Source organism: Andrena cerasifolii, chromosome 14 (genome assembly GCF_050908995.1).
Source record: "Andrena cerasifolii isolate SP2316 chromosome 14, iyAndCera1_principal, whole genome shotgun sequence".
NCBI classification, from domain to species: Eukaryota; Metazoa; Arthropoda; class Insecta; order Hymenoptera; family Andrenidae; genus Andrena; species Andrena cerasifolii.
Window position 1 is genome coordinate 9,034,427 of NC_135131.1, and position 20,714 is coordinate 9,055,140.

At 44.6% G+C, this 20,714-nt stretch overlaps 4 protein-coding genes across 4 annotated transcripts; 2 read left to right on the plus strand and 2 right to left on the minus strand.

The window, feature by feature from the left end:
- Positions 1 to 747: 747 nt before the first annotated feature.
- On the minus strand, positions 748 to 4,836 carry Jhbp16 (Juvenile hormone binding protein 16). Its single transcript, XM_076826972.1, has 4 exons — positions 4,335 to 4,836; positions 2,193 to 2,455; positions 1,959 to 2,070; positions 748 to 1,631 (listed from the first exon to the last, which is right to left on the minus strand). Exons 1-4 carry the CDS (start codon positions 4,399 to 4,401, stop codon positions 1,336 to 1,338), a joined length of 738 nt encoding a protein of 245 aa, XP_076683087.1. The 5' UTR covers positions 4,402 to 4,836; the 3' UTR covers positions 748 to 1,335.
- A 1,100-nt stretch (positions 4,837 to 5,936) lies between these two features.
- Positions 5,937 to 11,678, plus strand: LOC143376510 (protein takeout). Its single transcript, XM_076826967.1, has 5 exons — positions 5,937 to 8,528; positions 9,101 to 9,234; positions 9,928 to 10,100; positions 10,364 to 10,572; positions 11,081 to 11,678. The coding sequence occupies exons 1-5, from the start codon at positions 8,453 to 8,455 to the stop codon at positions 11,230 to 11,232; spliced, it is 744 nt and encodes a 247-aa protein (XP_076683082.1). The 5' UTR covers positions 5,937 to 8,452; the 3' UTR covers positions 11,233 to 11,678.
- Positions 11,679 to 12,344: 666 nt separating this feature from the next.
- Positions 12,345 to 15,732, minus strand: LOC143376511 (protein takeout). Its single transcript, XM_076826968.1, has 5 exons — positions 15,572 to 15,732; positions 14,884 to 14,976; positions 14,485 to 14,751; positions 13,822 to 13,980; positions 12,345 to 12,808 (listed from the first exon to the last, which is right to left on the minus strand). The coding sequence occupies exons 1-5, from the start codon at positions 15,642 to 15,644 to the stop codon at positions 12,660 to 12,662; spliced, it is 741 nt and encodes a 246-aa protein (XP_076683083.1). The 5' UTR covers positions 15,645 to 15,732; the 3' UTR covers positions 12,345 to 12,659.
- A 3,162-nt stretch (positions 15,733 to 18,894) lies between these two features.
- On the plus strand, positions 18,895 to 20,620 carry Archease (protein archease). The gene is made up of 4 exons (XM_076826676.1): positions 18,895 to 19,066; positions 19,288 to 19,312; positions 19,500 to 19,704; positions 19,917 to 20,620. Exons 1-4 carry the CDS (start codon positions 19,015 to 19,017, stop codon positions 20,100 to 20,102), a joined length of 468 nt encoding a protein of 155 aa, XP_076682791.1. The 5' UTR covers positions 18,895 to 19,014; the 3' UTR covers positions 20,103 to 20,620.
- The last annotated feature ends 94 nt before the right edge of the window (positions 20,621 to 20,714 follow it).

Genomic DNA, 20,714 nt, shown 5'->3' on the forward strand with positions numbered 1-20,714 from the left:
CAGAGGTTCTGGACGTCACAGAAGGCTTAGCGAGGAATGTTAAGCACCGTTAATAAACCTCGTAACTCGTTACGACCACGATCGGTACCGATCGTGATAAAGCATTGACACGGGAATCGAACGGTAATGCATTCGTTGACACCGTGTCGTGCGTAAAATCGACGAATATAGAATCCTTAAGTCCTCGATTCATGAAAATATTTCGTAACACTTTGCTCCCCGTTTATTCGTTCATGTCAGGTTGGTTTCTATTATAAGGGATGAAGGGATTAGTATTTAAAATTTCCTCTATGTATTTTAGAGCTAGTAAGTCCCATTTAAAATATTACAGAAATGGTACTTTTGAGAGTAGGTACTCTTCAGTTCGAGTTTATGACATGCGCGAAATTTGCAACTCCTATCTTGCAACGCGAAGATCAGCACGTGGGATCTACCGATTCCACATGACGAGAATCGCGAATGTTGATCCACTATGCACCATGAGAATGCGAGGTCACAGACCGTGCGCTTCTCAAGGCGAACGGCTATCTTTTAATGGAGGAAGAAAGCCTCTTCTTCTCTTTTGGCTCCGTTGTGCTGCTCGTTGATCGTGAGAAGCCGGGGCAAGCAAATAGTGATCATTGATAAGGCCTTGAATATTCCAGATGTAAATCGCGGGTGATATTGTTTCGGGCCTCTAATAATAATCGCGATGGTTATCGCGACGATATTCGTGTTGCAACATTCCCTCAATTTGCAATTAGAATGACGGACCTCGAAATTCTTCGAGTTTGCACGACAGTGAGATTTTAAAGGCGTCGAGAGTATTGTAATTTCGCATGGCAAGAGATTTTTCTGCTTCGCAGGTGTAGGGGTGGCTCGTGAGTTTCAATTAACAAATATTGTAAAAGTGCAAATCCACGATGATACAAAAATATCGCGTCTCGCATGGAGACTTAAATTTTCACGAGACAATTATTTAATTATTTTCTTATTTCTTAATTATTTTGCCATTAGTTTCATGAAACTAGACTCTCACGAGACAAGTTTCATGATATATTTTCAAAAATCTCATCTCTCGTGACTATTTTTATAATTTACAGTTAGTTCTTACTGAGGTTTTTGTCTCGTGACAGCAAAATGTGAACTCTCATCGCGGATTCGCACCTTTAAGTTACAGTCTGCCAAAGAATTCGTGGTGTTAAGTTTTCGCATCGTAGAAAAGAGCAAAGGGGTATTATACGCTTTGAAAATCCGCGTGACATATGCTAATTAGATTCTATCTCATTTCCATTACGTCTTGTTGCATCGAAGTTTAGTTTATACCGGTACAAAGACTTGTTTAGCTAGCAGCTCCTAGCTTGTGCCAGGCTTCGGTTTGATAACTTTTTCGAATGGAAAGCTGCGAAAAGCTGTGCCAAATATCTCCGTGAAGGCAACAGAGACTAGGTCGTTGACCAAACGCCTGGTCATCACGAATCCTGGCTGCCAAGCGCCATTTATTATCCTGTCGAGGATGTCTTCGAGAATTCGTCTGCCATACAACAGATTCGTAATGTGAAGCTTCATATCCTTGATCGTTTGCACGTCCACGCTTACTTGCATCTTCTGCCCAGGTCGTTTGGTGATGGTGGTGGTTTGAACGAGGTCATCTGAATCGAGGGAAAAGAAATTTCTAACAGTTTTCTTTTGGTAAACTTCAAGGAACAGAAAATAGCGTTTCCTCCACCATTTCAGTTATTGTCCAAATTTTTACAGCATGAAAGGGTAGGCAGAGGTAGAAATGGTTTAATTGACAGTTTGCACTGTCTGTTTACCAAGGATAGATGTAATAGAAACTTTGAGAGACAGTAAGGATATTAAAATAAAAATATAATAAGTATATCCTATGGGAAATATTCCGAATTTCAGAGGGCAGGTATCCTCTGAATACAATTGCAATAATAGTTTCTGCATAGACTACACACGAAGTTACTTACACAGAGCCAATGTGAACTTCCCCTTGTTGCTGATGCTGGAGCTGAGCATCGCTCCCTTGAACTCGTAAGAACCTGCCAGAAACTTTTCTGGGAAGCTTTGAGTATAGACAATCTATGAATCGAAACGTAGAAACAATTGTAATATCCTTGAATGTCTACTTGACTTTGTCCCAGATATGATAATCGTCGCGCAGAGTCTGACGCATAGAAGCAACGAATAAAATAACTTTTTACCTTGTGGTGTGGCAGGTCGCTGACGAATTTTGTCACTTTGCTGGCAGTCCATCCAGTTTCAGTGACGTTCTTCAGTGTCAAGGTGAACCCGAAATTCGGCATTCCACGGGAGACAGACACTTCCTTCGCGAAGAACGGGTCAAACGGGGCCACATTGTACTTGTCAACTCCAGTTTTGAAGTACGGTCGAATTGCGTTCAGTGCTTCCCGCACACAGCCGTCGAAGCCTGGCACGTTTGGATGGCAATCTTTGAAATGATCCTCTGAAAATGCAAATAAGTCTAGATGAATATTGATCCCATTCTAGTTACGGAAATTTGTGGGAATTTCAGACTTCGTGGAATTATAGATGACAATATTTCCAACAAGTTCTCATAGTTGCATTTTCTTGTGCGAAGTCTTATAACGAAGTTATAGACTTTTGAAACTTCCCGATGGTACCAGAGGTGTTGGTATATTGCATACCCACAGGCGCGAGTCGCTGATAATTTTCAAACATTTATTTCTCCGTTATTCGGGGTCCTACGGGAAAATGTTACTAGAGAAAGTTGTTCAGAAAGCTGTCCTCTATAACGTTACGTAGTTTGATCGTGCCAGCTCAGAGTTTTGCAACAATTATCAACATTAATATGGATGTAATATGCAACAGTTCCATCGCTCAGTCTCCTACGCAGAAGTGCTGACTAGTTCTGCTACGTACAATCATTTCCAACAGACTTTTATTGCTCTACTTGGGAAAAAGGTCACAGTTCCTTTTACAACGCCGCAGAAACGAGGCGCCGCGGAGAAACGGGCATAGGGAAAAGCAACAAGTACGACGGAGGATTAAATTTACATTGAATCGAGCACGCTTTGCGCGCTGACTTTCTGTCTCTGCTTCTTTCGGTTTCGTTACAATGTTCTTGTGTTCTATGAGAATTTACCAGTTGCGTCATTTACACTCCATTGCCTTTTAATCTAATGCTTGTGTGATGTTTGCATTGCGCTAAGAAGCTTTTCTATCGATCGAGCTCTAACAGACTTCACCTTTGTCCTAACACTTGCCGAATTTTTATGGCTGAAGAGGAATGGCCAGCACGTGGCGAGAAAGCCACGGTTATCCAATGTCTTAGCAATATTTTGACGGGGCTCTGTCGAAACTTTCTTTCGCGTAACAGGCTGAGCAGTTACGTGAACGAGTGTCGAAATAATTATGGTTATTAAAAAATAGGTAACGATCACGTAAGACGCGTGGGGCACTCGTACGATCCCATCGTTATCTATTTATGAAATGTAGAATCTCAGTGCTCTGATCACAGAGCAACCAAATAATAATGCAAAATCAGAGGGCAAGTCTTAATTTAATATAAATTCAGTAAACTGCAGTAAACATTTCGATTCTCTGAAATTAATTATAAGACCCTACAACTGCATTCTTATGCTATCCATTCCACAGACCTGCTGATTCTCTTCGCCACTCTCTTGCAATTACACATCCAGTAACCTACATTGTGTTTTACAATTAGCCTAAGTTGGAAACCAGTCCTTGAGTCCACCCGTTTCACGCAAATTCCATCAAACACTGCTGCACTTGGATACACATCAGTATAATCATTATGTGCAAAACTACAGGCCGTTCCTTGGAAGATTCTGAATATCCCATCAGCCTCCACAACTTCTCCGAAATCACACGGTCCTCCGATAATGAGTACCCCCGAACGAAAGCCACTTTTAATCGAGCGTATCGAGAACCACGCGACACACACGGCTCACCACTAAGCGCACAGTGCAATTAAAGCCCAATTTACGTAATCACTGCACAGAAGTCGAACATACACGTCAGCTAGAATCCTGAAACGTGCTACGAAAAGAATTTCTACGATTCCTTTTGCCAATCCCTTTCCTCGATGCACCAGCACTCTGTGACGAAAGTAAGCCACGCATGGAGCGACAGCACGAGGCTGTCTTACCGAATTCCCCGGGCAAAAATGCAGGCAGAAATCAAGTGACCACTGTGCCACCGTATAGACATTAATATAGACACGAAACGCGTCTAGTTTAGAAAGGATCACTGCGATTCTTCTGTCTAATCGCTGTACTCGACTCAACGGCACTCTGCAACAGAATAGAACGCACTTGCGACGACGGCACGCGGTTCCTTACCGAATTCCGCGGTGGTGGAAGCAACCAGGGCGAAAAGGGCCAGCGACGCACCAAAGGGCCGCCACATCTCGATTCGGTAGATCGGTAACGCGTCACGTGGCACGCGGAGAACGCGCGTTTCGCGAGGCGTGATTCCAGCAAGAGAGGCGAACACGCGGGCGATGCTTACGCTTTCACTCTCGACCGTGCATCTGAGAGAAGGGTTCACTGTGGCCAGGATTTTCGGTCGACCTTACATAATTCCCTAGTGAACACACGGGGAGATCTCGCGCCGGAAGGAACGCTGGTCGAACGGGAACGTGGAGGTTTCGAGCGGCGGAATCGGTTTTTTAAGCGGGCTGCTGTTCCTGCCCCTCGGACCACGCTGCGGTTCTTGGTCCCCCGCGAGCTGGGCATCGAGCCGGTTCTTTGGAGGACTAGAATGTCAACGGAGGACGTCGTTTATCCTTGGAGCAGCGTGGTCAGACGCAGGTGTGAATGAGTCTGCGATAAATGGCAGCCAACGCGACGGTTTCCAGTGAATTTGTGGCGGCATGGCTCGCTTCTTTGTGAACTGGGACTGAGTGGCTGGTACAGGGTGCTGCAAAATGTGTGGAAGCGGGTGATGGAAAGTATATATAGGTACGTGTACGTGGAGGTTACTGAAATCTACAATTGAAGGGTTCAGAAGCCAATCACTGTGACTCCTTTCCCTGGAAACACTGTCCAACAAGATTTTCGGTTCGCAATATCCGCTGGGTGATTCTTGTAGAGTTTTTCGCCCTGGACACCAATCCGCAAGCAGAATTGCTCTATCACCCTCGGTTTTCGAGAAATTCGATTTTGCAAAAAATGCAGATTTTCAAATTTGAGCATCTTTTGTGTTCAAACAGTAATAGTTATTCGGTTGCTTGTTCCGTCATATTATTCTATGAACCCTCGTGAACACAACGATATAAGTTATTCTTGAATTATAAGCATTTAAATATGTTTAAACAACGATCAATTGGAAAAGCGCACCCGAAATGCACCAATTTTTGCAGACCAGAAGAAAAAGTTCAGTTTTGTTGGACAGTGAAATTAGTTATGCACTTAAAATACCTGTTTATTGTTAAATCTTTCAGTTGATAATTCAATCAAATCACTACTTTTATACCTAAGCAATAAATGGCGGTACTTATATTGACCACAGAATTACTAGGCAAAATTATTCAGAGGATAAACACTGATTGGCTTCTGAACCCTCTATTTAGAATATATTCCTCCACTCATTGCCGGATAAACCAATAAGCAAATTCAGCACAAGCTTAGGGCTTTAGGAGAAAAGGGGATACCATATTAATTTTCTAAATTTTAAAATCTAACTTTTGTTGGAAACACTTTTTAGTCAAATTATCGGAAATGTCTAAGAAATCGTACTTTGCGTTGAAGTGATCACCCTGTAATCTGAATAAGGGGGCCTCGAAATGTTTTAAGTGCTCAGGGCCTCTAAAGGTCTTAATCCGACCCTGCCTCCACTAATGGATTCCAAGAAGATAAAGCCCATTATTCTGCTATCACCAAAGCCTCCCTTCGAACTTATTTTATTTCATCGTGAGACAGGATGCTGTAAAACCGATGTGACGGGAAATATATACTTGGAGACGACGCGATGTCAATGCATCGTGACGCGCAGAGTTAGGGATGCAAACAATGTCCAACACTGTGGCATCGCGCGTTTAAGTGTATTAGAAAGGAATGCATCCGTGGGAAGTAAGATGATGGAGTCGGTAATTGCCTCTGATTATTTTGCCCTCTACTAACTTCTGATTTTTCTACTATTAGATAGAATTCCGTGAAGGAAGACCTTCTGCTTTGCTTAGGAAGGTGAGTGAAGGCGAAAGGTATCCACGAAGTCTCCTCAGAAACTGCTTTAAACAGCTATCGATTTCTCTTCCTCCCGCATATAATTCTGTTGATAGTCGACCGTGGAATTTCTCAATCGACTAGCTTGTCTAAATAACTTCCTGCTGCCTGTGCTCTTAGTTATCCTAATGTTTAGAGATACAAATTATCCGGACCTGTTTCGCGCTTTTTGTTATTTCGTAACTGCTTCATTCTTGCAGCTTTGCTGGCGGAATTGAAGAACGTCATGGTTAGAGGCCAGGAGAAATCTGGTAATTGCGTAAAAAAGGATTAACATTCGTAATTATTAACAGATATTAATATCTGAATGACGGTTACGCTCCGACGGCGATCCTTACGTTCTCATTTCTGCGACCGCAAAAATCTGTCGTCTGATTTTCGAAATAACCTGATTACTCCTCGCAACTCAATTTGCACTGTGCCCAATCGAGCTCGCCGTGATATTCCATCGACGAAAATTGGTTACATAATGGTGCATAAATTAAAAGATATCGTAGTTTGAGTGTCTTCTTGTGCTGCAACTCGTAGCTCGCAAATTAACACTCTGATTAGTCAAAGTTCTTCAAAACAATCTGTTTCATTTAATACCTTAACAACGCAGTCGTTTCAATAGGCTACTCTTTCAACATTTCAAACATATTGTGATCATTATTTCCAATTATTGTCGTGGAAGGGAGGAATCAGTAAATCATCCTCAAGTACTTGATATCCTTGAACCCAACTGCGCCTAGCAGAAGACAACCGGATGTACACTAATGCAAGAGTGCGGCGCTGCCTCTGCAATACAGGAGAATGTTCACGGAAGAGCGCGCAAGGCGAAAAAACGCTGGGACTCTTAAATTAATCAAAACGAATACTGTTTCTTGCACTTCTTTTTAGTACACCACTAATTGCGGTTTCACGACGTACAATACAATTTTATTTTCGTGGCGGCGGACTTGCGACATTGTTAGAGAAAAGTGGTCGGATATCATTGCTAATTAAAGTGTTAATTAAAGGATGCTTCTTCTTGATTGCAACTCGAGCATTTCCATGGTTTTGTTTTTTTATTTCACTGATGCAATAGATCGTTAAATAACACAGTATCCCGTTAAGTAACCCGTTCAAAGCACGTAACGACGGAAATCGGCGTTACCTTATTCCAAGAAGTTGGAACCTTGGCACGAAGTTATAAACTCCAAGCGGAGTGAAATTGAGCGTGCACTTAGATTTCGAAAAATACTCGGCGCACACCAATCGTCCGAAGGATCTCCATGCAACATGGACGCTTCCACGCACTGATACCTCGAGGTCAGCCTACCGAAAATCACGTTGCGCAATTACCCAAGGCTGATGCAAATTACTGGTCAGAAGCAGCGCTCTGCGGTAATTGCCCCTTGTTTCAAAGTGTCAACTTCCATCTCCACTGTTTACATTGCGCATCGAGCTTGAAATTGCAACATTGCTTCCCCTCCCTCGTGAAAGCCCAGTCACCTCAAACAGAATCCCATTCCCCGTTGCTTATAATTAATCCTTAAATCTCTTCTCTTTATTACCCGGGTGCCATTTCCCACGAAAAACTCAGCATTCCCCTAGCAGTCATCAAGAACGATCCACTGTTACCCAAATCTCCCAGTCCTCCACTAATGAGTCCCAAAACGCCACCAAGTTCCAAGGACCGCAGTGGCCCCCGCAGGAGTGATCTCGCCGGCAACGTCCCACGATGCAACCATTAATAAGCAACGCTAATAAACTAAAACCGCTGCAAAGGGGCCGGGCAGAGATATCTGCCTGCGGCGTGATTAAGCAAGGGAGAGGTGCTCCAGCGGCGGCTTTCCAGCTAGCTGGTGGATCGCGGCGGGTAAAGAAAAAGATCGAGGAGTATCTGGGGTACTTTCGACGGTCTAGCACGGCCTAAGCGAGACTCGTCCGTCGCCGCGGACGAAGAAGGCGCAGGTTGCACGTTGCAGCAGTGAAAGTATCCCGAGTGCAGTTACGATCTGGCATCTGTCAATGCCCTCTTGCATAGTCAGTCTTGGTCTAGCGGTGCCGTTTAGCCGGGACCAGTGATTTCAAGCACGCCTGTCGAAAGTGCCCGACGGTCTGTCAGTGAGTCGTGGGTCGCGTTAGAGACCAGGTGAATCCCGACTGTCCGTGGGGAAACGTAGATCCCCTGGAGAGGCACAGTATCTAGAAGAGCAGCGCGCAGCTCCGACGCACCGTACCCCGAGCTGACCTAAGGGTGCCCGATAACGATGTTCAGATCGATTCTATGCGTCCACCTCCTCCTGGCCGCCGGCGGCGCGACTGCTCTCTCCGGCGACTCTAATCGTGAGTAACTTGCGTTTTTCTCCAACGCTCGGGCTGCTTCTGGATCGCTTCCTGGTGGACACGAAGTGTCTTTCACAGTCAAGTTTGTCGGCGAACGGTGAAAGTCTGATAAATCGATGGTGCTGGGCGGGTGGAGGTTTTGTATTTTGTTTTAAGCCTCGGCGAGATTTGGCTCGGGGGTGGTTGCCGGGTGAGTGGCTGGGACAAGGGGATCTTTCTAGATGGAGAACGCTGGGACTTTGGGAGTGTTACATAAACCCGGCGTGCTGGGTAAAGGGGGTCAGTCGTGCAGGCGCCCCTAAGAAATTTCATTAGAATTTCTCAATGTGTGGTTAAAGTGACAAGCTGCTTGGCAACTGGCTTTTCGTGCGGCCACCACGGTTTCCGCTTGCTTCACGCCGCTATCCAACTTATGGCTTTACGTCACTTTAATTACCTTCTGCCTGGGGGATTCCTGCGGCTGGTGGTATTGTTCGTTTAATCGCGAACGATAGGTTCTTGTTTTTTTATTTTTGTAAGGGCGAATTGCATCGCAGGGTGTTAGTAATTTAGCGATGACGGTGCTGTTGCAGCTGAGTACGTGAAGCAATGCTCGAAAAGCGATCCGAAGCTGAAAGCTTGCCTGATAAATGCCCTCCACCACTTGAAACCATACTTGGCTGTTGGGATCCCGGAAATTGAGCTGCCTTCGGTCGAACCCTTTCGCGTAAGCTCACTTCACTCTCTATAGATTAGAAGTTAAACACTTCCTGCCTCGTTGGCAGGCCTGTGCTCCGTAAGTATCTGATTCGTTAAATTGTTCTCTGATTTTATCAGCTGCTATTTACAACGAGACTCGAGGGAAAGCTCCACAGGAGAAAAGATTTTTTAAATTTTAGAAGGATCTGTTTCACAGTGTTTGCGTAAGATATTTAAATCTAGGGTAACTATGTCTAAAAGGGCAAAATAATATGATTTGGATAAATTTGACGAATTTTAGTATCAACACCCTTTTGATACTCGTTATTAAACGTGTTCAAATTTGGGGTAATTAAGAATGTGAAGCACAGGAATTGGAAAAGTTCCCATATCCATTTATCTAATAATCATTATTCCAAGTGTTTAAGGTGGGGAACCTGGTGTAATCAGAAGAAATCAAGGTTCTTTGGGTTAATTTCTTACATGCAATCTTTTTAAAACTTTCAGGCTATATTATTATGTATATCAAGAAATGAACAACCATTTTTTTATATAAAAAAATTCCTCTAAAAGAACGTTGCATTTTGTCGATTACACCAGCTTCCCCCCCTTAAATCTTAAAATAGTTGAAAGTACAGTGCGCGAGGATTCTGCAAATTTGAATATCGTCTTGTTTGGTGCTCGTTGCCCCACGTGTTTGCCACTCTGCTCCTTCTAACAGATGGACGAGCTGACTCTGTCACTGACAGGTGGTACAAACGGTTATAAGGTTCAACTGCGTGAACTGTACGTAAAAGGAGCGAGCAACTTCACCGTCGAGGACATTAAACTCGGCTCACCCTTCGAAGCTATTGTACGAATGCCAGCCCTTATCTTGGACGCGCATTATTCCAGGTTTGCTTTCGCCATCAAAAGACTCCTGCACCCCCATACCCTCGTGCCCCTTAATACCCACTAAATCCTACCTAACGAACGATAAACACAATTATCACTGAACGAAATCTCTTAAAAATTATGAAACGGTTGCTCCACTTATGCAACAAGTGACTTTCCTTCGCTGCCTTTTAACCCAAGTTTCACTTGCGACACCAGCAAAGCGATTCATCGTGAATCGTTTTAACAGCATTTCTGTTATCTACGTGCATTTTACGCGTCAGTTCAGGGGTGCTGATTATCCTACCAGCCAGTGGCAACGGAACCTTCCACGCTCGATTCGACGATGTCAAAGCACTAGTCAAGGGCACCGTTTCGACGTCGCTGAGGGATGGGAAGACTTACCTTAACCTCGAGAATCTCGACGTCGAGCTGGTCGTGAAAAATGTGCAGATGAGGGTTCGCAAGATCTTCAACAATAATCGGATACTTAGTAAGTAGCTTCTTAGGGTAAAACGACCCTACGTGTGGGGTAAATTTTAAGGGATTCTGTGATTAATTAATCCTAGTGCTCTCCCAACTTGCACGCAACTTCTGTCCAAATTGCAAACACGCAGAAGTTCGTTATCAGTTGGAGGTATCAGTTTGTTCAGATCTCCGCCGATTTTATCATCAGGTTTACATTTCTATTTACTCAGATTACTACTTACCTAGCTCCCTATCCCTCTATTACTTATCTAGGCTTCTATACACCTAGAGTTCCATTCAGCTGATCACCACTTTATCCAGATCTTCAATTATCTAAATCCCTATGTACTACATCTTCGGTTATCTATTTACCCTAGATCTCTCTTTACTCAAGTCTCCATTTCCCAGACCAATCGAAGGAAAGCTGGTTATCAGCGTCAGTCCTAGAGGCTCCGTAGCCTGAATTGCGTAAACGTTCGAGCGGGAAGAAGCCATTAAGCATAAGTTCCTCACGATCGTAATTATCTTTATAGCGGAGGCGATTAACTTGTTCCTCCGGGAGAACGGTCAGGAGGTGCTAAAGGTGATGGAGCCGCAGCTGAAGAGGAAGCTGTCCGCACTCTTCGCTGGCATTGTCAATCAGCTGCTGCGTCACGTGCCAGTCGAAGTGTATCTGCTACCTTGAACATATGTCTTCCCCTCGCCTCTATTCTTACTGGCTACGTTCAACAAAAACAAGCAGGTCGAATTAGTACAATCCGAGGTTGTAAATACCATTACGACACACATAATGAATCACAACTCTGCGTTATGTCAGGGAGACAAATCAAATAGCGAGGCAGTATCGTTAGTTTCAGACTCTAGTTCTAGCGATAGCAGTGTAACGATTAGACACATCGATGGAAAAAAAATATATATATATATGTATATATTTACAATCTATTCGCTCCCCCCTTCTTTCTTTCACCTGTGCTACGATACGTCGCAGTGGATCGCGCGAAAGCCGCTTGTGCAACGTGATAACAACCTCGATCTGCAGAGGCAAAAGAAGTGCAAGTGTACTAGGCTATAAAATTGCGAGATTCGTTATCTGAGCAATTTTACGTCGCGAATATTTAGGTAAAGTGCTTGAAATGCCCACCTGCCTCGGTGCCATTTTTGGTCAACCTTGTGCAGGCTGAATTCATCCCTCAAAGTAGCAATAAAAATGTTGCGGAAATAGTAAAGCTTAGAGTCAAGCACAAGGCAGGCTGAAGTTGAAGAAGAACTTAATCCGAGGGATTAAATGACTTTGATAATACCTAATCTTCAAGCTAATCGAGTCTACACTTACAGAAATTCAGAAAATTATGCAACTTTACGTGCAAATAGAGTAATTCGTCCGCAACACAAACCTATTTTTTGTTGATGCCATAATACGATTTTAGGGGGTGAATCAGCCCTTGAAGAGAATGCAGAATTTTCTGTTACGTGGAATATCTCGAGAGCGGTGAGGGATATCGAAAAGAAGTTTAAAACAAAGAGATTTCTCGATAAATATTTTTACGCTGTTTTGTAGATATATATGAAAGATGCAACTTTTGTTTAAACTCATTTTCGATATCCCTCACCGTTCTCGAGATATTCCACGAAAAAGAAAATTCTGCATTTTCTTCAAGGGCTGATTTCACTTATGGATGCCTTACTTCCCTTCTTAAAAGGATCCCGAAGCTTTCTTCAAGAAGATACTTAATTATGTTAGTAGTTACCGTACAAATTAAACAAGGACACTAATGGCGCAAAATCATAGCAACAGCATAATGTTTGTGATTTATTAACTTCACTAGAATCTCATCCAATAACAGGAACAGTTAACAATTCGTGTGGATACCGTCTCATAGTAAGCGTTGGTCGTTAGAAAATGTTCGAAGAGCACACGGTTTTATGTATTTAAGAGCAAGCTTGGATAAGTCTCTCTGGGGTCGTTTGTGTTGGACGACATTAACATTATCGCTTCGCGTCAATCACTTCATTCTTCGATTCCATTCGCTTCGACCGCTCCAAGGTCTGTTGACCATCTTTCCGCCTCTTCCTCGAGTCGCTTCTAATTATTTTCTATGGATTTAACGTGTCTCAGGGGAACACCTTCGAGAACGGTATCTTCGAGAACAAACGGTTGGTGACTTCGGAGAGATAAGGGTCCCACATTTCCATCAGCTTTGGCAGCATTCCGCGGTACACTATTGGCCAATATTCGTTGACGAAGAGCAGGGCTGCCTGGTCTGAAAATAAAAGGTATCGAAAGTAGGTAATTTTCTAGGAAGACCCACGGTTCCGTTGCAAACTGTGCTGCGGAGCTCCCCTTTCGTTCGAGCTCGAAGTAGTTTGCGAATTTAATCGAAGACGACACGAAAGATACACTTTGTTCGCAAGTTCAAGACGTGTACTTTTCGGTGACGTTTCGTTCAGCTATTTCAGCGAAAAGCAAACACACACAATGACTGACGGGTGTAAATTTATGCAAGATAGAATCGTCTCATTTAATAACGACTTGATAATGAAAACTCGAGGGTTAAAAATAGCTGGCAACGTAAGACTGAATGCAACAGTGATGTCTTAAGTAAGAAATCACGTAATAAGCCGAGGGTATTACATTAGGAGAAATGAATGTTGTTGCGGAGGCTAAAGTACAAGTGTAAGCGACAAATAACAGGTGAACGTACCAATTGCACTTTAATTAAGTGCCGCAGAGTCTCTTTAGATGGCTCGAGACTTTGTGCATTTACTTGATATTGTGATATTATTGGATAATATTGCGTAACGACCGGATATCGAGTGACGTCGTTCGGCTAATGAAAGTTTACGGCAATTCAAACTGTCCTGGGTAAACAACGAGCCGCTCGTCACGGTTGCATTATGTCATCCTACCTTTTACATTAAGGAGTTACTAAAGAATTCGCAGGAGCTACAACATCAAAGGGAGCTCATTATTCTACGGCCCCAGAATCGACGAACCTGCTTTGTTCAACAGCAGCTACACGGCGAACAGGACGAATTAACGTCACTTTTTTTTTTGGAAAATATTCTTTAAATTATAAGCTTTCAAGTGCATATTACGATTTTTGATTAACAAAATTACTTATAGGTAAAAAAAATTCATAAAAAGTCCCCTCTTTTCACGATCCTAGGTGTACGTAACCCCTTAAGTTATCAGTATTAAGAAAACAGCGAACGTCCAGCGATTGAAACTTTAAGCTCGATGGGGTTAATGAGTTCGCGATGCTGATCTACTTACTCATCTGAACGTTTCCATTGAACAGATCACTGAACCAGATCTTCATGCGTCCAACTTCGGGTGTCACTCTAAAGTGCTCGACCACCCATCTGTCATCGGCTACGTGCCCTGAAATGTCCCACGTGCACCTGACATCATCCAGGCTGACGTTGAAGGATCCTGTTCGAAGCAAAAAGTGTTACCAAGTTGATTCAAAGAATGGAAACTTGTCTCGATTCGGTTGGACGTTAATTACTGAGCGTCCTGACTCATGCTGCAAATTACAAGCTGAGTCTGCTTCTGTCCGCGTTGATTCTAAACAGTGACGGATTTAAGGAAAAAGGCCCAAACGGCAAACGTTCCGAGGGGCCCAAATTTTCCGGGAAAGTGAAGAGGTAGTTTGCTAAAAACGGGAAAAAATTATAGTGTTATAATAAAATCATAAGTTTTTTTAAGCTGGGGCCCTGGGGCCTTCTGAGGAAGGGCCCAGGCCGCAACTGCTCGTCGGCCATCCGTTAAATCCGTCACTGATTCTAAGTATCTTTTTACTAGAGCCTCGCGCATCGAGGACGACGGTAAGAAAAGTTGGCTTTGACGTTGGAATGAAGTTTTAACAAGCTCTTCTGCGCCTACTGTTTCCCGCAATGACTAGAATCGGTGCTGAAGTGCAAGAAAATAGTATACCGGTTCCACCAATTTTGAAGGTGCCCACGTAGCCGTCAGCTACGTAGTCGCCTTCGATCAGGATCTTCGGCAATTCGAGATCGATGTCGAGTCGCAAGAAATCCTCAGATATCTCCGGCTTCACGGACAAGAAACGAGCTTTGGAGATACCGTACGTCCTGATGTCGGTGGCACTCATTTTCCCGCGCATTGAGCCACTGTCGTATTCGGCGGAATGACGGTCGACGTAGTAAGGATCTAAAGGTGGCATGTCGAACTCTGGAAGTCCTATTGGGAGAATGTAAAAAATCGTTAATCATTCGTTCACAGTAAATTCAGAGACTGCGCTGATGCTAGATTAGGTGATTGAAAATGGAGAGCTTCAAATGTGTGTGTGTATCAAACGCTACGACAATTTACCTTGCACAAACGTAGGCCATGCTTCTTGAATAGCGAGCCTCAAGCAGGACGCAAATTCGTCAGAGTCCTTCTTGCAGGTCTTCACGGTTGGAGCTGCAAGAAAACGGCAACGTAGATATACGCAACGATGCGAGAACTTGCATTATTCCATTACGGGCATGGAAAGGGAAAACACCCAGTGAACGGTCGTTTGCAGATTTCGCTAAAATTCAAGTTACCTCCGCAGTGGAACGTCCCACGCTAACTTTCTAGCCCCCCAGAACGAATAAACACAGACTTTTACTTCTTCCAACAGGAGGGAAACCCACTATCCCTCTATCAATTATTGCGAAACGACAATTTGTCGTACACAATCTGATCGGTAATATTCGCGCCCTAATTAGGATAAAAAAGCTTCGATCGACGAACCTTTTCGTCCATAATTCTACAAGAAGGTAGTCGAGTCCCTAACTCCAACCTTCCTGCTCCATACCACGAACAAACCTCCACAATTCCACCTCCCCAAAGTCACAATTCAGATTCCTCCGTCCGACGCAGGAGTTCAAATACACGAAACCCCGAATCCCCATCGTTTCAACCCTCCAATTGTAATCTGCCCGTTACCACCCTGTTCGAAGAGCCAGCGAGATTCAAAAGGCTCTGACGCGCTCGTGGGTCAAGGGACAAGGATCGCTGCCGCTGAACTTACGAAGCTGATAGTCCCCGGCGACGAGGGCGACGCTGAGTGCAGCACAGATCACGGTGACGGCGCGGTACGACATCTTGCTCGGTTAAAAATCTTCCCAGCTAGCCTCTCCAATTATAAGAGGCCCGTTTATATAGTTTCCAGCTCCAAGGACTCTGGCAAAGCTACGTTGCAAAATTGCATGTCATTAAAGCGCGCCAACACGTGAGAGGCGAGAAGCGGCTGCACGCCGCGCCGCCGTCGCTGCTGCACCAGGTGTTGCCCGCCTCGCGGGGCTAGAACTCGGCCAGCAGCGGATTCCGGGGAATGCGTTGCGCGAGCTCTTCTTTTGTTAGCCTCTACCTACCATTCGATCTCGGCTCGCAGCTTTTCTGTCACTGCATCGGCATCCCAGGCACGGCCGCCGTCATTTTCGCTCCCTCGTCCGCTCCCCCTTACGTTCGCAGAACCGCTATCGGAATAATCTCCACGCTTGTTTACCTTCTACCACTTCTGCGGCATTATTTTTCCGCGGACCGTTTATATCGCCCGAGCCTAGGCCGCTAATTTAGCGGAGGGCGACGCGCATGTACGAAGCCGATGATAAGTGCCGCAAAGGGGTATCTATGTATTTTGAGAACCTGATGACGCGCGCGCCGCGAGTATTGGGGTAGACGAGTGTTGGGAAATTACTAAAACGTTTGCTTAGATGCTAATCTCAAGTATGCGAGCTCGGTTGCGATTGTCTCTCCACTGTCGCCCTGGGCCATACAGGGTACCCCTCCTCACCCTGGGCCCAATGTCTTCGACGATCCTCTATCAGCGCGGCATTTGCCAGATGGCCCTCTCATATCTCTCCAGCTCTTCCTATCGCGAGACCTTCCTCGCGTAAGCCGCCGTACCGCGAAAAACGCAAGGCCCGCCAATGTCCAACACGAGGCACCAAATTTCTGTGATTACTGTTCCGTTGCGCAGCGTGTTTAATAATGTACAATACACTGTTTTTAATCGCGTGGCCGGCGTCTAAGTATATGTATAGTCATGTGCGATACGCGAAATTACGCCGCGATATTTGCCTAACAAGGGACATTCGGAGGCAATTAGCGTGGAGTGACTCATCGATTTGATATAATGTTTCAAGGTGGTAATTAGGAAACACTGCTTTGTTCTCGTTGGATCTAGAAAAACAGCAAATTGACGGGTTTTCTGTCTTACACACGGGCACCGCGATCGTCGGAGGAAAAGCTGCGACGGGGCTCTGCTGAAATGCAAGAGAACTTTAGTAAAACTCAAGCTGCTCGATTTCCTTTCAACGTCGACCATTTAAGCAGCCATGGCGTCGAAGTGGTTATCTCGGTTGCGTATAAGGAAATGCCAGAGTCGCGGTGAAGGTAAATGATTAATTACCGATTGAGATGAAAAACCGTGGCAAGGCACGATCAGCCAGCTGCCGAGCCTTGGCATCCGTGACCTTGTGACCTTGCTATGTATCTGCGACGACACGTTACCGGTGAAAACGATACTGTAAACAGATGACGAGCCGCCCCTACGAAACTCGTACGGTACCGTATACGCGGCTTTATGTAACTGGGATTACAAGCCGTCCGAGTGGACGCCCTTGGATCACATCGCGTCGATATGAGAAACTAGTTTTCATCAAGAGGCGCACGGCTGACAAAGAAAAACGTACAACGAAACTGTACTACATACATGCCTGATCAGGCTGACTCTCACTCCGTTTTGTCCGATCGACACAGTTAGTCGCACAAAGGGACTTCGGCTGCGGACGGTTACCGCCGCGAGCGTTGATGGAACCAGTAGATGCCCCATCGGGGTACATACCTTAACACCTTTTCCTATTCTCCTTTCCTCTTTCCCTTTTTATGGATTCAACTGGAAGACGTTTGGAAGTTCGGTGCGCAAGATACACCTGTGGCTGGCTGTTACCGATCGACGAAGATAAATTAGGGGAAAGGGGCTTGGCGCGTGGGCTATACGGAATGTTGTGTATTAAGGGGGGATTGCGCCTTGCTGGGCCGAAAAATAGATAATTCTTTGTGAATTTTTTGTAGAAAAACGGCTCGACAAATTAATTTGAGGTTTGGCAGGCTGTTCTATTGTGTCTTCAACTATTGTTCTGAATTTTTGTGTGGCAGTGGAAAAAAAAACATGGCAGGTACAGAGAGAGCGTTGAAAAATAGCCGGGTGGCCCTGGCGTTGACGAAAAGTACTGTAAGGGTTATCCGAAAGACAAAAAGGAAAAGAGATTCTTAAACTGTATGAGTGTGGCTATGGGTGGTAGTAGATTCATTAAGAAAAATAATAAAATGTTAAAATGGCAGCCTTTGGAAGAAGATGAAGCGCCCTGATTTGAGTCTGAGAAAGGTTTTGCCTAAAAATCGGGAAAACTTTTTTAAATAAAAAAAGGAGCTGACAGATACCGCAATAAATTTGTCGAACCGTTTTTTGTACAAAAAATTCACAAAGAATTTGTTTTTAACCTAACGCAGAACCTATTTTTCGGCCCAGCAAGGCGTAATCCCCCTTAAGAGAAAATAATTGTGGAGACTGTATTGGAACAGTTGAAAGTCGTAATGTTTTATGTAACATCACAGAAAATTGTTGTTAATTATAATTAGTTGCCGTGCTGTTCGTATAACGATGGAGGGAAAAAATGGATTGCAGCCATACTGTGCATAATCAATATCCCAGCGCAGCCCCGTTCTCTGTTCGACTTTCCGCTTTTTGAAGAACATGTAGCTTGCATCTCGTGCTCGTTCAGAAGACAAGTATGTAGGTCTGCTCGCCAGTATTTGCAGGCTGCTTACGCGGTCCACCGCTCACTGGCATGGTGATTGTTGCTATCATGGAAACTAATGCGCACAAATGACACAGCTTCGAAATCCCCGGGTTCGGTTGCATGCACGCGTGCATAGCGATTTGTAAACACTTCGGTGCCATGCAGTTTGGAGGGGGGGGGGGGGCGAAGTGCAACGACTGCAGCAAGTGGTTCCAGTCGGAGCACCTTATAGGTATAAAGTAAGCTTCTTATTTCGAAGCAAGGCAGATCTTTTTATTCCAGCTTCTAAGTAGCGCTAAACAAATAAGAAATTCTTAACACGCCAAATGGAATTTGCAGAGTTTGTAAAAGTTCTTATCGGTTGGATAGTAAATGCTGGATAATTCTAAAGAACTTCGAGTTAATTGTTATTGCAACACAATTTTAATTAGTTATTGCGTAGACAAGAGTATCGGTACGAATTTATTTCGAAAGTTTTCAATCTTTTTAAAAAATTTCTATTTATCGACACCCCTCGGTCGGTAAGAAAGTCTCGGTTGTATCCTTTTGCGTAACGCCATCTACGTAGTAAGATTTAGCACACGTAAACCGGGACCGCCATTGATTAAACCTGTCAGAGAATCAGCTGATCGGTTATTCACGTACGTGGAATCAGCTGTGAGCAATCATGGACGCGCTGACCGAGGAAGATTTCGTGATACCTCCAGTTAAATACGAATGTAAGTAGCCGCATCGTATCGTACAGATTTAAGCGCGTTAAATTCGAGAAGGGAAGGCTTGAATCTCGCGAGAACGTTGTACCCGGCAGCCGGCGTTCTATTGTACCGGCATCCATTTTGCTACACGTGCGAACAACGCTACCGCAATTTTAACCGCTACTTTCACTAGCGAGCTTGCAACGTACACGACATTAACAGAGTATAAATGTTTCTTTCCTCAGATCTGGACCACACCGCGGATATACAGTGAGTATCAAGTTCGTAAATCGTTCGCAACGAGGACCGGTACGTTTTGGAGGTTACCCTTTCGGATAACCTATAAATCGAGAGTCGACGTATCGTCGATGTTAATAGGAATGGAGGAAATACCCATCGACGAATCGTATTACTTGTGCTTGAAATCTGTGTTTTTAATGATAATCGTGCGTCGCAGGTTGCACGCATGGGGCGATACCATGAAGGAAGCTTTCGAGCAATGCGGGGTGGCCATGTTTGGGTACACGACCGATTTAGAGCGGGTTCAAATGACACAGGTGCACTACGTGGAGGCAGAGGGTCACGACATGGAAAGCCTTCTTTTCCATTTCCTCGACGAGTTGTTGTTCATGTTTTGCGCTGAGCCGTTCCTCGTCGCAAAGGTATCTTCCATTTTACGAACGTCGAGCGACGACGCGTCGCATCAACGCACTTAACGTTCTCCTGCATTACACGCTTCTCGCCCCCACGCATTCTATGCATTTCACTCTGCTACTCGGCTAAGTTTCGAAATAAAGTACCCTCTTTCCCCTGCAATCCGCCGTCTGTGGAGGCGATCGTCGTAAAAAAAAATGGTGACGCTTTGTGTTGCCAGAAAGTGAAGATTACTAACTTCGACCTCGAGAACTTCAGGATCACCGCGATGGCATTAGGGGAGGAATTCACGATAGGCAAGCACACGCAGAACGCCGAGGTGAAAGCTATCACGTACTCGGCGATGCAGATACTCGATCAGCCGCAAGTCGAGCGTCCCGAGATTTTCGTGATCGTAGACATATAGAGCACGTAGGGCCCCGGTGTCGGCGTTCCGTTTGATTTCTTGGCGCGTCTTTAGACGTTGGCTCAGAGCTATTGCTTTTAAGCAGAAAAGTGGGGATGACCACATGGGATAGAGGAGCAAGGAAGGGAGGGCACACTCCCTTACGTCCTACATAGGGTACGATCCTTTTGTAGTTGCGTAGGGTTCAAATAAATACGTTACGAAGAAAACACCGGGCTCCCTTCTTGGCGACGTATCTCAGGTACGTGGCCATGGATCGTGGAGCCCTGTGCCTCTCGGGGAACAGCTCTGACCCGCCAACGTACAATTATGCTACAATACGCGTGACTCGTGTAAATACTTTTATTCTTTATTCCATTTGTTATGTATATAGGATGTTTTAAATATCATCGAGAATAATTATGGCAGTGCCGTACTTCAGCTTTTAAGTATTAAAAGTATACGGAACATATATATTCGACATTCGCACATTTGTATATTTTTGTAAATGTATAATAAACATGTGTTTTCTATGCGTTCCCATTGATGAAAATATTTCTGGCCCGGTTACAGGGTAGCCGTGTTCAAAGTGTTATTAGGATGAAATTTTTATTTCGAAGATTAGACGAGAAT

Bases quoted from the DNA above. Each gene is read 5' to 3' on its own strand.
- LOC143376510 (XM_076826967.1), top strand. From the start codon at position 8,453: ATGTTCAGATCGATTCTATGCGTCCACCTCCTCCTGGCCGCCGGCGGC. The intron at 9,235-9,927 runs GTAAGCTCACTT...TCCTTCTAACAG, and splicing joins CTTCGGTCGAACCCTTTCGC to ATGGACGAGCTGACTCTGTC. The intron at 10,573-11,080 runs GTAAGTAGCTTC...TTATCTTTATAG, and splicing joins CAACAATAATCGGATACTTA to CGGAGGCGATTAACTTGTTC.
- Jhbp16 (XM_076826972.1), bottom strand. From the start codon at position 4,401: ATGTGGCGGCCCTTTGGTGCGTCGCTGGCCCTTTTCGCCCTGGTTGCT. The intron at 2,456-4,334 runs GTAAGGAACCGC...TTGCATTTTCAG, and splicing joins TTCCACCACCGCGGAATTCG to AGGATCATTTCAAAGATTGC. The intron at 2,071-2,192 runs GTAAAAAGTTAT...TTCGATTCATAG, and splicing joins GCGACCTGCCACACCACAAG to ATTGTCTATACTCAAAGCTT.
- Archease (XM_076826676.1), top strand. From the start codon at position 19,015: ATGGACGCGCTGACCGAGGAAGATTTCGTGATACCTCCAGTTAAATAC. The intron at 19,067-19,287 runs GTAAGTAGCCGC...TTCTTTCCTCAG, and splicing joins ACCTCCAGTTAAATACGAAT to ATCTGGACCACACCGCGGAT. The intron at 19,705-19,916 runs GTATCTTCCATT...TTGTGTTGCCAG, and splicing joins AGCCGTTCCTCGTCGCAAAG to AAAGTGAAGATTACTAACTT.
- LOC143376511 (XM_076826968.1), bottom strand. From the start codon at position 15,644: ATGTCGTACCGCGCCGTCACCGTGATCTGTGCTGCACTCAGCGTCGCC. The intron at 14,977-15,571 runs GTAAGTTCAGCG...GTTTTCTTGCAG, and splicing joins CGCCGGGGACTATCAGCTTC to CTCCAACCGTGAAGACCTGC. The intron at 12,809-13,821 runs GTAAGTAGATCA...TTTTATTTTCAG, and splicing joins CAATGGAAACGTTCAGATGA to ACCAGGCAGCCCTGCTCTTC.